This window comes from Enhydra lutris, unplaced genomic scaffold (assembly GCF_002288905.1).
Source record: "Enhydra lutris kenyoni isolate GAN:26980312 unplaced genomic scaffold, ASM228890v2 scaffoldscaffold17, whole genome shotgun sequence".
NCBI classification, from domain to species: Eukaryota; Metazoa; Chordata; class Mammalia; order Carnivora; family Mustelidae; genus Enhydra; species Enhydra lutris.
The window spans coordinates 30506353-30522303 of record NW_019154101.1 but is presented as its reverse complement, the minus strand read 5'-3'; the positions used below and the strand labels follow the sequence as shown (position 1 = coordinate 30522303).

The 15951-nt window shown below is 36.2% G+C and overlaps 1 protein-coding gene across 2 annotated transcripts in view; it reads left to right on the top strand.

Annotated features, from left to right (window-relative positions):
• The window catches only part of LOC111147502 (mitogen-activated protein kinase kinase kinase 5), a 228819-nt gene that overhangs the window by 114908 nt on the left and 97960 nt on the right, over positions 1–15951 (top strand). For both annotated transcript variants that reach the window (XM_022503521.1, XM_022503520.1), the window contains exon 8: positions 13794–13906. In XM_022503521.1, coding sequence (XP_022359229.1) covers positions 13794–13906 — 113 coding nt within the window. The remainder of the gene's footprint in view (positions 1–13793; positions 13907–15951) is intronic.

The window sequence follows — 15951 nt, the reverse complement described above, 5'->3', positions numbered from 1 at the left end:
GCAATGCTGACATTTTTTCCTCCCACTTTACAACCAACGCCATTGAAACTGGAAGAACTTAAGTGAATTTTTTGATGTGCTTTTACTAATAAAATCTCAAATCTAATTTTTCAGATTCAGTGTTGTTTTTATTACATCTGAGGCTCTCTTTCCTAGAATTTTCAGGAACAGATATTTCCGGGAATGTCTATACTGTTTTGTGGAAGAGGACTTTTGGGAGACTGATGTGAGATAAATACTGAGTCAACACTTAGAAACAGTGTGATCTTAGAAAAGATACCCTTTAGAAAATTCCATTTTCTTTAAAAATAAGGATAATATTTACCTGCAGGAATTGGAATACTCTTAGCATCTAATAAGTAGCAGAACACCTTACTCCGATGGGCTTCAACAATAAGACGGTGTATCGAAGTCCAAAAGTGAGGCTGGGTCTGAGTAGGTTGAGTCAAAAGCTTAAAAGTATCAGCCAAGGTCTGTTGCCTCATTATTGCTGTCGGTGGCTCTGCCCTTGGGCTGGCTTTCTTAGGCTTGCAAAGTGGCCATAGTCGTTCCAGGCATCAATCCAGTTTAGTTACACCACGGTCTGGAGAGGAAATGGAAGCCATCTTTTTCTTAGAACTGGGAAAGCATGCTCACAAAAACCTACCCCAAACTTTCCTTACTTTCCTCTTTATGCTTCTGGTATTCCATTATCAGCCCAATACTACATAAATCACTGGGAAGGAGGACAGGATTGTTACAACTCCAACTGGCTTAAACTTACTGTTTTGGGAGGAATAAATTCTCTGTTGTGAGAATTAAAAGAAGCAGCGTATGTTAAAGTCCTAGAATTTAGTAGGCGCCTAGTACTATAGTTTTAGTGTAGAATATGTGAAAATATTTTGTATTTCTTTATATATTGTTACACTTATATCCGCATTCAACATGAACACTAACTAGATGAAGTTTCCCTTTTCCTAAAATATTCCCATGTTTTCTTTCTGTTCTTCCTGCATCTAGCTGAACATGTAGTTGATGAGGGAAAAATTAGAGTTTGTATATTTTTTACATGGGCCTTATTTAAATTTCACATACCAGAGCCGTTGTGGGGTACCGTGGATAGGCCATGCGTGTTTGCCATTGTATTTGGTTTTGACATGATGGCATTCTCATTCTTAAGGGGAGATACGAAGTCATTTGCAGAAATTTGAAAGGAAATTAGTTGCTTATACAATATTAATGTAATCATGTCTCTCCTGTTGTAATGCCAAAAAAGGTCCATAACCAGGAAATTGAAAGCATTCAGCCTGTTTTTAGCATTAATATGTTCGTTTATCCATAGTAACTTGCGAGAGGACAGACAGCTTTGCCTTATCAACTAATTTTCTTTGACGTCAGTGACAGTGCTATTCAAACAGTAATGTGTGCCTAATAACTACTTAGTTTTTACATTATTAATAGGGTTGGCTTTACTTTGGGAGAGTTATGTAACAAGCCAATCGACCTACAAATAGAGACCAGTGCCCATTTTCCATTTGCCAGATTAGCCCTTTTTTTCTTTTTCTTGGCTTCGAGATATCTTTCTCTGTGTTATCTCCATTTCCACTACCCTCTGTGTCCCCCAGAGTTTTATCTCACCATTCCCCTGACATCATTTTTGATCTGTCCTTTATTGTGTCTGTTAGGTGAGTTTCCAAATTTTAGATGATTTTTTAAAAATTTTTTATTTATTTATTTGAGAAAGAGAGAGAGAGAGCACAGCAGAGGGAGAAGGAGAAACAGGCTCCCTGCTGAGCAAGGAGCCAGATGTAGGGCTCAATCCCAGGAGCCTGGGACCATGACCTAAGCTGAAGGCAGACATTTAACTGACTGAGCCACCCAGGCACACCCCCCCACTATTTTTTTTTTAAAGAACTCAAAGCCTGAAGAGTTCGTAGTAACTCAGCATGACCCCTAGCTCATTGATGTTCAGATGTAGAGGGCTCCTAAGGGACCAGCAGCTCCAGGATGACCTGGAGACCTGGGTAGAACATACACTGTACCCACAGTTGCTTTATTTATTTATTTATTTATTTATTTATTTAATTTTTTTTTTTTTTAAGATTTTATTTATTTATTTGACAGAGAGATCACAAGTAGGCAGAGAGGCAGGCAGAGAGAGAGGAGGAAACAGGCTTCCTGCTGAGCAGAGAGCCCGATGCGGGGCTCGATCCCAGGACTCTGAGATCATGACCTGAGCCGAAGGCAGCGGCCCAACCCACTGAGCCACCCAGGCGCCCCTATTTATTTAATTTTTTTTTTTAAAAGATTTTATTTATTTATTTGACACAGAGAGAGAGATCACAAGTAGGCAGAGCAGCAGGCAGAGAGAGAGGGGAAGTAGGCTCCCTCCTGAGCAGGGAGACCGATGAGGGGCTCAATCCCAGGATCTTAAGATCAAGACCTGAGCTGAAGGCAGAGGCTTTAACTCACTGAGCCACTCAGGTGCCCTCACAGTTGCTTTATAAGCTAGCACCCTGGTAAATTGGTTGCATGCCTTGGCCTTGCTTTAATGACACACCCAGCAAACAATAGATTGGATGAAGCTCTGTTATGGCCTAACCAAGTTGAAATCCAGGAATGGTAGTATTCAGGATGTCGCTGTGGAGGTTCCTAATTGCAGCTAACAAGTACTCAGCACCTAAGGAGGGCAACTAAGGCTTGCTTTATCTAACTCAGTTGTCAGAGGGTTGAGTGATAAAGCTAGATGTTTGCCAAGCATTATGCTGAAAAGGAAGGAGAATGTGGAAGAATAGGGCTGATTTCACTCAGTGAATTAAAGCGATCGTTTCCAAGCCTGGCTGAACATCACAGTCGGTTGTGGAGTTTTTCAACTATGTGGATGGAGTTCTTTGCCCCTGGAGATTCTGCATAGTGAGTCCATGTTATTGAATAGATTAACTGCAATTGATAATATGCTTATTCATTTTTTAGTAAAGGTTAGGTTTTCTCCATATTTTGCTGTCACTCCCTTCCTCCTAAATCTTCACTGTTCTTCACGTCTTTAAAGATAAAGTTTAAAACCCGGGTCCCACTTTTATCTGCCCTTCAGAGCTTCCCCAGATGTATCTCCTCCCATCTTCCCACCCTTCTTAGAATATGGGGTTTACATTTTAATTTGAGAGAATTGGCAGTTATTGGAAGGGTAAGTTTAGATTGGTCATAAACATGTGAAAACAGTTCATTCTCAAGAGCAGTCAAATAAGTAATGTTAAAATCCCAAGCTAGGCTTTCTTGTTGTTATCAATTGGCAAAGATGAAAAGGGATGAGGGTACTCTATTTCGGCATGAATGCAATGGAAAGGTCTCTCTCCTACACTGCTCCTAGGAAAGTAAATTGGTAAGATCTTTGTAGAAAGCAATTTGGCATTATGCATCAAAAGCCTTGACATACTTCATGTTCTTTAATCCAGTTATGTCCTTTGGAAACTATCCTGAAGAAACAGCAGATACAGAAGCAAAGATGTGTTTGCAGCAGTGTTTATGACACTGAATTTTATGGTAACAAAAAATTGGAAGAAACCTAAATGTCCAACCATTGGCGAAAATGTTAAACGAAGGATAGCCTCCCCATCTGATGGACTATCACTCATTCAAAATTGTGGTGATGGGGTTTGGTGATAAAAATATAGGTACCATAAAACTTACCATTTTAACTGTTTGAAGTCTAGTTCAATAGCATTAAGTAGATTTGGCTTGCTTTGCAACCATCGCCACTCTCCATCCACAACACTGCTCATCTTACAAAACTCAAAACTCTATACCCATTAGGCAACTTCTCATTTTCCCCTCTTCCCAGCCCCTGGCGACCAACATTCTACTTTCTGTCTCTATGAATTTGACTACTCTAGGTATTTCATATAGGTAGAATCATATGGCATTTAAGGCTGATTAATACTCTGTTTTATGTATACACCATATTATATTTATCCATTCATCCGTTGATGGACATCTGTCTTGTTGTCACCCTCTGGGCCATTGTGAATAATGCTGCTATGAACACTGGTGTACAGATATCTGAGTTTCCTGCTTTCAGTTCTTTTGGGTATATACCCAGAAGAAAATGGTAGTTTAAAAAAAATTTTGATAGTAACATGCATCATGCCATCCAATCAAAATTTTAAAACAGATTATAAAAATAACATGATTCCCCTTTTTTTTTTTTTTGAAAAAAAATGTCTGTGAAGAGGAAAAGGACTGGAAGAAGATAGTTAGAATTTGGGGTTGTTTTATTTTCTTCCGACTTTTCTGTATGATAAGGATCATCTACAAATAAGTAGTTTGAAATGAAGAGAAGGTCTCCCCCCCCCCCCCATCTAAATTGATGGAGTGATTTGGCACTAGTTTTCTTCTTACACTGTCCTGCTTTGTCTGTGATTTATTTTATGAGTGATAATTTAAGAAATATCCCTAGAGATGCAAAGCATCATGAAATTCTAATTTAATTACTTTTATGTCTCCCAGAAAGAATCACAGCTGTTATATCACAAAGCAAGAAAAATGACAGCTAAATAGAGAGAACTTGACTTGAGCTCAGTTTCTTCTTTGATAGAAAGTAGATGCTCTATAGCTAGAAATAATAAACTCAAGAATATTTCCTTTATTCTTGACTTTGTTGAACATCTCAGTGCAGATGCAAAAAATGAGCTGTCTTTGTTCTAAAGACTTCATCACTCACTTCATAATCAAGTACTTGCCTCTTTTAGAGCTAGTTTGCAATCAGGTGACAAATACAGTTGCTAATAATAAGGCAGCCTTGAACAAAAATCTCTTGCTTTGGAAGTTCAACTAAGAAGTTTGCATCTTTTCAATGTAATAATGAATTGAAGAATGCAAAGTACTTACTTTTTCAGGTAAACATTTAGTATTAAAATAGCAAAAAAATCAACAGTAGTGGACATAACTTCATTCAGTTACTCAAATGTAGTCACTAGAATCCTCTTAAGATGTGAATATCTAATTTCATCTTCGAGATTTCTTTATTTCATGAAGTTATCTTTAGTTTAGCTTACTCACCTCTGGCGATTTTATTTCTCTATAGATAGGTTTACACTATTAATCACTGTTTATAGATTTCTTTATGTAAGGACTTACATTCACATTCATTTATCCTCTTGCCAGTTAAATGGTGAAGTTTTCAACAACATAAAACTTCTTTGGGGGATTTTTATGGGCACATTCAGCAGTATTGCTATATTATTCTTTTAAAAATATTAGTCTCTAATAAGATCAATCAACTATATTTTGTGACAAAATATATATAAAGAATATATCAATAGCTGTTTCTGTTGTATATGGAATATAAACTTTATCCTTGATGTAAAAGCAGTTCTTCCTGCTTTTATTTGTCATAATTTTTCCCGTTTCACCCAACTCCCTTTAACTAAAACACAAAAACAAAACAAAGCAAAAAAACCAGAAAGTAATGAAAAAGGACAAAAATTTTTTTGAATATCCACCAAAGGATAAAGCAGAGTGATACCAAGAGCTCAGCTTTGGAATTGAGCAGAATTGGGTTAAGTTCCTACTGTACCATTTCTAATGTGCATGACTTAATATATCCAGTCTTTAGTGTCCTGGATCAGTAATCTTGAGAGAATCCTCTCTGCCTTAAAGAGTTGTCAGAATTAGAAATACTATGCTTGAAGCATCTTATGCAATCCTTTGTACCTAGTAGGTGCTCAGTAATGAGAGGCAGCTGTTACTAGTGTGTCTGTTTGGTATTTTACTATTTGGTATTAATCACAGCTTTCTTAGGTGGAGAACATCATCTGTGCTATGTCATACTATTGTTAGAAATATCCTATCCCTGTTCATCGGTAGGCGATCTGTCCCACCCATGACACCAGGTTTGGGTGTATGTCTTGCTCGTTGCTCGTTATCAGCAGAAGCTTTAAAACCCATGTTGTGGTTGTGCTGTGTATATTTTTCCTTGGTCATTTTTCCTGGGGAAAACTGCTCCTGCAGGCTGAGTCCCAGAAGGAAAACAATGTGGAGCAAAGCTGAGCCAACTAATGTAGAAATGTGGCATGAACAGGCATTGCTAGTTCCTAGGATTTGTAGTTGTTTGATACTGTAATACACTTACCCTAAAATGACTGCTACATCACCTTCAGCTAAAATGGATGCTTTTGTTCTTTCAACATCTATATGTTAACATCTATATTTTAACGTTATTTTAGCATCTGCATTTTAACAGTAATCTATCAAGTTTGAGTCTTTAAAAAAAAACCAATGAAATGATAAAATATGTTTGGAAAATTAGCATCAAGGAAGTAGAGAATACAAATATGCCCATCGTAAGGACCAACATGCTTGTTATAACTGACCTCCAAGTCAATAGGCATTTTAGTAGAGCATGAAAAAAGAATCATATGCTACTTCTTCAGAAGAAACTGTGCACTCCCTAGGAATAAATTAAAGGAATTTCTCATATAAGATACTCAATAGACAACAGTGCAAGCTATATAAACAGTATCCTCAATATTTTATGAAACAGTGAATTTCAGCAACTTTTTAAAATGTAATCTGGTGAAGGGGATATGCAGTGCATTAATTTAATGTGGTCAAAGGATGTAGCTTTCTGGGCGTATGATTTTTATCAAAGTCAGGGTTTAGACTACTGAAGAAAGTGAAGTCTTGAGTCTTCTATGAACCACTGTATTTATCACTTGTCTCAGCTTGGTTCTTGGTAAGAAATGGATGCAGACTTTCTTCATTCAGCAAGTATTTCATATTCATCTGCAATGTGTCAGGCATCCTGATGATTTAGGCATTGGAGATTCAATGGCCAACAGGACTGACAAGGTCCCTGCTCTCATGGAGTTTGCAGTCTGTTGGGGGAGACAGATGATAGAATAAAAAGTAATTTCAGATTGTTATAAATTCTATAACAGATATAGAATTACACAGTTTTCTTTTTTTTCTCTTAAATCATGTTACTATGTGGTTTTCAAGGAAATTTTCCATTTTACCTAAGTTGCCATAGTTATTGGCATTAAGTTATTCTGAATATCATTTTACTTTTAAGGATTTTGTTTTTTGGGGCATCTGGGTGGCTCCGTCAGTTAAGAGTCTGCCTTAGCTCAGATCATGATCCTAGGTTCTTGGGATGGAGCCTAGCATCAGGCTTCCTGCTCAGCAGGGAGTCTCCTTCTCCATCTGCCCCTCCCGCCTGCTCATGTTTGCACGCTCTCCCTCTCTCTCTCTCTCTCTCTCTGAAATAAATAAATCTTTAGAAAATAAAATTTAAAAATATTTTAAAACTTTATAAAAATATAATTTATTTTTAAGTAATCTCTGCACCCAGTGTCGGGGCTTGAACTCACAACCCCCAGATCAAGAGTCACATGCTCTCCCAACTTAGCCAGCTGGGCACCCCTCCTTTTCATTTCTTTTTAATACTAACAGGACCTGTACTAATGTCCTCCTTTTTGTTCCTAGTAGTGTAGCATAAGAGTAGTTTATATTCTCTCTCTCTCTCTCCTCTCTCTCTTGTTTTCTGATAAACGTTTTGCCTTGGAGTTTATCATTTTATTAATCTTCTCATACAGAACCAACTTTTGGCACTGCTGATTTTTTTTATTACACTTTTTATTTCATTAATTTCTGCTCTTTGCTTTATTATATCTTTCCTTCTACTTTGGGGATAATATGCTATAATTTTTCTAGATGGGAGCTTATGGCATTGATTTTTCAACCCTGCTCTTTTTCCAACATATGCATTTAAAGGTATAAATTATTCTACATCCCAGAAATTTTGAAATATTGAACTTTCAGTATTGTTCAGCTCAAATATCTTTTCATTATCAGCATGACTTTTCTTTGACCCCTGGGTTATTCAGAAGAAGGTTGCTCAATGTGCAAACATATCTTTCTTTCTTATTCTTTAGTTTAATTCTATTGCAGTGAGAGAACACACTCTGCATTATTTTAGTTTTTTGGAATTTGTTGATAAGTGCCTTGTGACCCAGGATATGGTGCACTGTTGTTGGACGTAGTGTTCCACATAAGTCATTTAGATTACCTTGGTTAATCTTGTTGTTCCAATCTTCCATATCCTCATTAATATTTTTTGTCTGCTTGTTTGATCATCACTGAGAGAAGCATTTTAAAATCTCCAGCTATGAATATAATTTTATCTAATTTTTAGTCCTGTCAATTTTTGCTTTTATGAATCCATGTTAACTGGTAAGTTTAGGATTATAAATTTTTTCATTCCCTTTTATTATTATGAAATGTCCCTCCTATGTCTTGTAATAACTTTTGCCTTAAAGTCTTTTATCTGATATTAATATATAATCACAACAAACTTCTTTCAGCTAATATTTGAGCAATATGTCTTCTTGCATCATTTTACCTTCAAATTAACTGTGTCCTTGTATTTAAAGTGTGTCTCTTAAATGTGTATAATTGAATTTACCCTTTCCTTCCTTCTTCCCTTCATCCCTTCCTTCCTTCCTTCCTTCCTTCCTTTGCTGTTGTTGTTCAGTCTAACTTGACAAAACTCTCTTATTTGTAGTGTTTGGGTCATTTATATTTGTTGTGATTACTGATATTTGCAGTTATGTTTATTATCTTGCTATTTATTTTCTATTTGTTTCATTGTTCTTTTTTCTTTTAGTCTTCCATCCCCCCCATTTTCTATTAATTTAATATTATATTTTATCTTCTATTAGCCCTTTACTAATACTTTTTATATTATTAGTTTAGTAGTTCCCTAGAGATTGCCATCTACATCCTTGACTTTTATAGTGTACCTTAAGTTTGTACTTTATCACCTCCTGAACAAGGAAAGAAACTTAGAGGAGTTTAAATAATCACGTTTTTGAAATGTTAATATCTTTTATATACAGTCACCTATTTACCCTTTCTGATGTTCTTTCTTTCTGCAGTTCAGTGTTTCAACTGGAATTATTTTTCTTTTTTCTTTTTTTTTTTTTTTTTTTTTTGGAATTATTTTTCTTTAGTCTGAAGAAGTACTTTTAGGTATTTTGTGTAGTATGGATCTGTTGGCAATTAATCCTCCCAGGTTTTGCTTCCTTGAAAGCATCTTTCTTATATTTTTTCTTTTTTCCTTTTATCATTCTAAAAATGTCATTGCATTATCTTTTGGCTTCCATAATTTATATTGCTAAATCTGTTTTATTTTTCCTTTATAAGAATGTATCTTTTTCACTCTGGCTGATTTTAGGATTTTTCTGTGTCTTTGGTTTCGGCATTTAGACTGTGATTATTTCATTTTATCCTAACTTGAAGTTTGCTGAGTTTCTTGAATCTGTGGGTTAATGTTTTCAACAGTTTGGTAGTATTTTTGGCCATTATGTCTTCAGATATTTCTTGTGTTCTGTATTCTTCCTTCTTTCTGGAGTAACAATAATACATATGTTGGATAGCTTAACTGTGTCCCATATGTCTCATGCTTTGTTGTGTTTTCCCCCTCTTTTTTTCTGTCTGCTTCCATTTAGGTATGTTATATTGACCTATTCATTTCACCAACTCTTGTCTTTTGCTCTGTCTAGTCTATTAAACCCATCCAAAGATTCCTTTTGATTCTTTTTCTTAATATTCCAATCCTCTATTGAAATTGTTTATCTTTTTATTCCTTTGTCCATCTTTTTCTTGATTTTTATCATATTTGTAATAATTAGTTTAAACTCCTTGTTTATAAACTCCAGCATCTGAATTATCTCTAAGTCAGCTACTCTTGTCTGTTTTTGCTCTTTTGTTTATTGGTCACATTTTTCTGGCTTTTTGCATGTCTCATAGTTATTATATCCCATATATTTTCTATTTAAGAATTTTTAAGACTGAAGTTGGTTTATTTTCTCTCACAGGAAGTTCTTACTTTCCTTTTTAGCCAGATAGGATAAGAAGATGATTACTTCAAAGAATGTAATTGAGTTGGGGCACCTGGGTAACACAGTTAATTAAGCTAAGACTCTTGGTTTTGGCTCAGGTCATGATCTCAGGGTCCTTAGATTGAGCCCACACAGGGTTCTGCATTCAGTACGGAGTCTGCTTATGATTCTTTCTCCCTTGGAGCGCCTGAGTGGTTCAGATGGTTACACCTCTGCCTTTGGCTTAGGTCATGATCTCGGAGTCCTGGGATGAAGCCTCACATCTGCCTCCCAGCTGCCCAGTGGGAATTCTGCTTCTCCCTCTCCCTCTGCCTCTCGCCCTGCTTGTGTGCTCTCTCTGTCTCTCTCTCAAATGAATAAATAAAATATTTTTTAAAAAAAGATTCATTCTCCCTTGCCCTCTGCCCCTCTCCCCCCTCCTCAAATAAATAAATGAGTCTTTATGGAAAAATGCAATTGAATTGAGTTGGTCTGGGTTTCAGCTTTGGTTGACCCAGTCTATCTTGATTTTGTCTCAGCTTTTGACTGAGAGCCAAACAGATCTCTCTCTCCTTATCCCTGAGTGCTGTGAGTGATTTCGTGTCTGCCCTTTGAAGTTTTGAGTTTAACTCTTTGTTCTTTCACATCATACAGCTCTAAAATTTGGCAATTTTTTTAGGGAGGAGACTGTCATATATTTGTTGCCAGCTCCTCTTGCTAGTGGCACTTTACTTCTAAGTCCTACCAGACTTGAGGAGATTTCACTCTGCCATCCCAGCCCTGCCTCATCTCCCAGCTGCCTATACAACCCAGCATTCAACAAATGCCCTGTGGAGAGGTTCCTCCAGGTTTCATTCCATCATGCCAACCCATGCAACTATCAGGAAATCCACTAGTTTCTCTTTTCCCTGGCAGAGTTTCAAATAGGAAGTCCTCTGCCTATGCCAAGCCCAACTCTCATCTTGTGGTCAGAATGAGCAAATGCCCCTGTAGAAGACAGAGCAATTCAGCTCATCTTGGAAGGGCACTTTCCCTCTCTGAAGCTTTATTTGAATGATGTTTTTAATTGTTGCTGCCATAGATCTCCAGTGTCTATAAAAATATATTTTTGAGTATGTATCCTTTTCCACATAGTTGTTACAGCAGAAGTGATGGCTTCTAACTAGACTACTACATCTACTTTGAAGCTTAAGTTTTCCCCCAGGCATTGAATAGTCTTCTATAATTTAAATGGTATATAGCTTTCAAACATTTAGAATACATTTTATTCCCTATCATACTTTATAATATTGGAAATTTAGAGTAGTTTTTCAACTTACAACAAATATCCTTGTAACTGAATTTTTGATTACATATTTGATGCTTTTCCTTAGGAAAAATTCATTGATGTATAATTGTTGTGTCAACAGGTATGCTTAATTTTTTTAAATTTTACAATTTTGATATATACTGACAAATTTTAGGCAAGAAATACTGTACTAATTTACTTTGACAGTGTGTGAGAATTTTTAATTCCTGTGGGTGGTATATTAATAATATATGACAGGGTTTTACTTCTCTTGTAACACAGCCTACATGTTATCTTAATCTCCAGGAGAATCCAGAAAATGTTAAAACTTTCTCCTCAGTACTAAAGTCATTCTCATGGAATTCAATGAATCCTAGAAAAACAAATTATTAATTTTATTGGCATTCATATTTTGGTTAAAAACATATAAAAATATATATGTATACTATATATTGTAACATACAAACACATGTAAGTCAAACTTTTCATTTTGGTTGGTTTTGGCACATAGGAAGTCCTTAGTCAATTTTTATTGATTGGTTTGGGCATGTCTTGCTTTTTGCATTTTAACTGTAATATCTTTAAGAGAAATTCCATGTTCTTTGGTTTCAGGAAAAAGGAAAGAACTTTTGTTGGAAAATATTGCATATCTTGATATGAATTGGGAGAAAATAGAATATACAACTTCTTTCTTCTTCTATGCTCTTTGTAGTGGGATATTCTACTTGTCTCTGAACAAACACAAAAACTTCTGAGACTTAAATGAGTCTAAGATTTCAAAATCATGTCTTTCCTTTATATGACTATTTTTAAATATCAGCAGTCTGGGTGCATGTTTTTTCCATCTTAGAAGTGGGAAACACCTGAACTTCTAGAGAGGTAAAAATGCTTTTTGATCACCAACAGTGGTGTACTTGGAAATTTTCTGTTCTTCCTCCCATGTTGTAATTATTTAAGCCAACTAGTTAAGATTAATACTTGCTTGACTTTTGTTTCCATTCAGAGATACTTATTCTATTTAAAAAGTAAGACCCGGGGTGCCTGGGTGGCTCAAGTGGGTTAAGCATCTGATTCTTGGTTTTGACTCAGGTCATGATGTCATGGGTAGTGAAATGAGGCACTGTGTCAGGCTCTGCGCTCCGCATGGAGTCTGCTTGAGGTTCTCTCCCTCTGCCCCTCTCCCCACTCACACGTGTGCACATGCTCTCTCAAATAAATAAATCTTAAAAAAATAAAAACCTATTGTGCATTAAAAGTGACTGTTGTGGGACGCCTGGGTGGCTCAGTTGGTTGGGCAGCTGCCTTCGGCTCGGGTCATGATCCCAGCGTCCTGGAATCGAGTCCCACATCGGGCTCCTTGCTCGTCAGGGAACCTGCTTCTCCCTCTGCCTCTGCCTGCCATTCTGTCTGCCTGTGCTCGCTCTCTCCCTCTCTCTCTCTGACAAATAAATAAATAAAATCTTTAAAAAAAAAAAAAGTGACTGTTGTGCATTAAAAAAAGAAAAAGACCCTTAAACAGGTCACATAATCCTTAATATCCAGGAAAATGTACTTTTTCTTTCCTTTTGAAGCTTAACTTGTCATTTTAAGTTATGGAAAATTTCAAGCATGTATAAAAGTCAAGAAGAGTATACTGTAATGCGTACTGCTGTGTCTGCCACCACTTTTGCTATTCCTATCTTTTAACAGTTAATAATTTAAGTGGGAATGCCTTTATTTTGGAATTGTAGTGTATTTTTTTCTGTATAACCTTTTATTTGGTATCATCAAATCATCATTCATTCAGTATGTAGCCCTTAAATTTTGCTTAATTTGATTTTTTAAAGTAAAGATTTTGTTTTTCATGTTTGTGTCGAGCAATTTCTAGCAGTCACCAGGGTGTTTATTTTCATTTTTTTTCTTCATGCTCCAAAATGTGATAATATTGAATACTGTTGCCTGTTGAGCAATGGATGTAAGGAAATCCTTGGACAGAATCTAAAGTATCACCTTGAAAATACAGGGATGTGCAAACGGTGAAGTCTTTTCAGATGTCGAAGTGTTTTTCAAAGGTTGATATTTAGTTTCATGCATATTCAGAAAAGTGTTCTTACCCTCTTTGAGCCAGCATTAGCATGCACAGCCACAGTCTCTGTTTTTCTTAATGTCTTAGTGCAATTGACATTCTTTACTTCATTTCTGCATCACTCTTGAGAAACTCATTGTTTCAGTGTTTACCTAGATGGTCTCCTCTTTGCTTTGTATATTTTTCAGGCTTTTTAAAAACCACTTTGAAAAATAGGTACAGGGTTCTTATGTTTTAATTACCACTGCTTACACATGTGAACGAACACACGCACACTCACACACACTCTCTCACATTTCTGGTAGATTGTTGAAAAGAGGATTTTTTAAAAAGACAAAGGCTACTATGGTAAAGGTAAGCTAAGCAAGGGAATGCAGTGGAGGGAGGGCAAAGACAGGCAGAGTTACTTAAGCATTAAATCCTAATAGCACAGCACGCTACATTCTGGGGTGAAGGCCAGGGGAATATTTTTGCTTGCTCAGGCATCAGGGTTATGCAAACAGAAGCTGTTGCACACCCAGAGTTTCATGATTGAGGAAGTAAACTTGTACATTTGTTTGTTTTTTTGTTTTTTTTTTATTAGGTTCAAAAAGGCATTTGAATCTGAGCCATCGCTACAGTCGGGAATTAATTATGCGGTCCTTCTCCTGGCGGCTGGGCATCAGTTTGAATCCTCCTTTGAGCTCCGGAAAGTTGGTAATTGCCGCTTGATATTTTACATGGAAGTCAAGAAACTGGACCCAACTTGGTACAAAAAAAGAGAATCATTGACAGATAGACCCTTTGCTTTTTAGTTCTATAGGTTTTCTGTTACCGTATCTCCTTGTTTAGTGTTTCATATTATTGCGCAGAATCCTGATATTGGGATGTAATTTGGTTTTTCATTTATTTTGCCTGTTTCTAAAAACACCCTGGTTAATATTTATTGTTCCAGCACAAAATAATATTGAAAATATGGGCTCTGCATTCAGCCTCAACTCCCAAATAATGTTTGGAACATCAGAAATATTTCCTGTTTTAGATTTAGAGGATGAGGAGGAGGAGGAAAGAAGGAGAAGTAGGAGAAGATGAAGAAAAGACCTCTGATACTTTCTATTTCTGATTCTCTTACATACCTTCAAGCACTGTGATTTCAGTGTTATTGGAGGTGAGCCTTCCAAAGCCCCCAAAACAGTAGGTCAAGCAGATGGCAGTGTTGGCAGTGATGAGTCTTCTGAGAGACCATCTCTGAATTGTAGCCATTGATAGAATGTGCTTTTGTCCCTTTTATCTGTGGACATTATCTGATCTGCTCACCCCTCTTTGGAATTTGAAGATAGACTGCATCTTAGTGAATAAATTTTGTGGGGTTTTTTTTGTTGTTGTTGCTTCTGGCTTTCATAACATTTTATAAAGTTTTGCATATTGGAAAACTGTCTATGGTAGTGAGATTTTGCTGTCTTTCAGAGAATCTTTCCAACACTTTTGGAGTCATTACTACAGACCTAGAAATATAATGCCATATTTTTCATAAAGGAAAAAAAGCAATCTTAGCAAATCTATAAATTGTAGAAGAACCTTTTCCTTCTGTTAAGATTTTTAACTGGAGACTGTTTCTGTTTAATTTTTCTTCAAGAAAAATGAGTCCTAGACTTTTTTTTTTTTCCATTATTTGGGAAGGGCTTATAAATGCGTAATGTGGGGCGCCTGGGTGGCTCAGTGGGTTAAGCCTCTGCCTTCGGCTCAGGTCATGATCCCAGGGCCCTGGGATCGAGCACCACATCGGGCTCTCTGCTCAGCGGGGAGCCTGCTTCCTCCTCTCTCTGCCTGCCTCTCTGCCTGCTTGTGATCTCTGTCTGTCAAATAAATAAAATAAAATAAAATCTAAAATAAATAAATAAATAAATAAATGCGTGATGTTCTGGGAAATCCTTTACAGCAAAGTTTGAGTATTAAATAATTTTTGAAGGGCCCCAACTAAAAGAATGATAAAATACTTGTTGCTGCTGGATTGCACTGTTATTTAATGCACAGAGCTTTATTTGAAATAATTTTTTCAGTTGGTAAATGAAATCAGAGAAAATACGTGGCAACTTGTACTCAGAACCAGTGATTATAAAAAAAAATTTTGTATCTGAGTTTGATTTTCAAACTCTACATAAGCCAAAATTCTTCAAGTACTAGTGAGCTAAAAATAATTTGTACTGCTGTGTTCTTGAACTTAAGGTCAAATTTTATTAAGGCCTCCAGATCATTATAGGAATTGACACTGATTTGCATGTGTTGATGGAGCAATAACACAGTGGCTTGAAAATGTACCTCCTCTGAATTCTCATTTTTAAGTTAAGTACAGATTAAAATGATCCGCACTCAGCTAAGAGAGTAGATCTCATTGCAAAAAAGAAATGATAATTATGTGATGTGATGAAAGTATTAGCTAACACCATGGTGGTAACCATTTTACAGTATGTAAGTGTATCAAAGAAACACATTTTACACCTTAAACTTTCAAGATGTTATAATTAAATGTATATTACAGTAAAGCTGAGGGAAAAGAAGAATGGTCAGCACTCTGAGATTTGAGGCACTATGAATAATACAACTTTGTAAAGAAAACGTACCTTACTTTTTTTTCCAAAAAGAACTCATGCATAATATATGTTAAGCAAGCATTTGGAAACATATAAGTTGAATTTTAAATTTTGGAAAATGCAAAAACATACACAGACTGAAAATGTGACTTTTTAGGTTTCTGAAACACT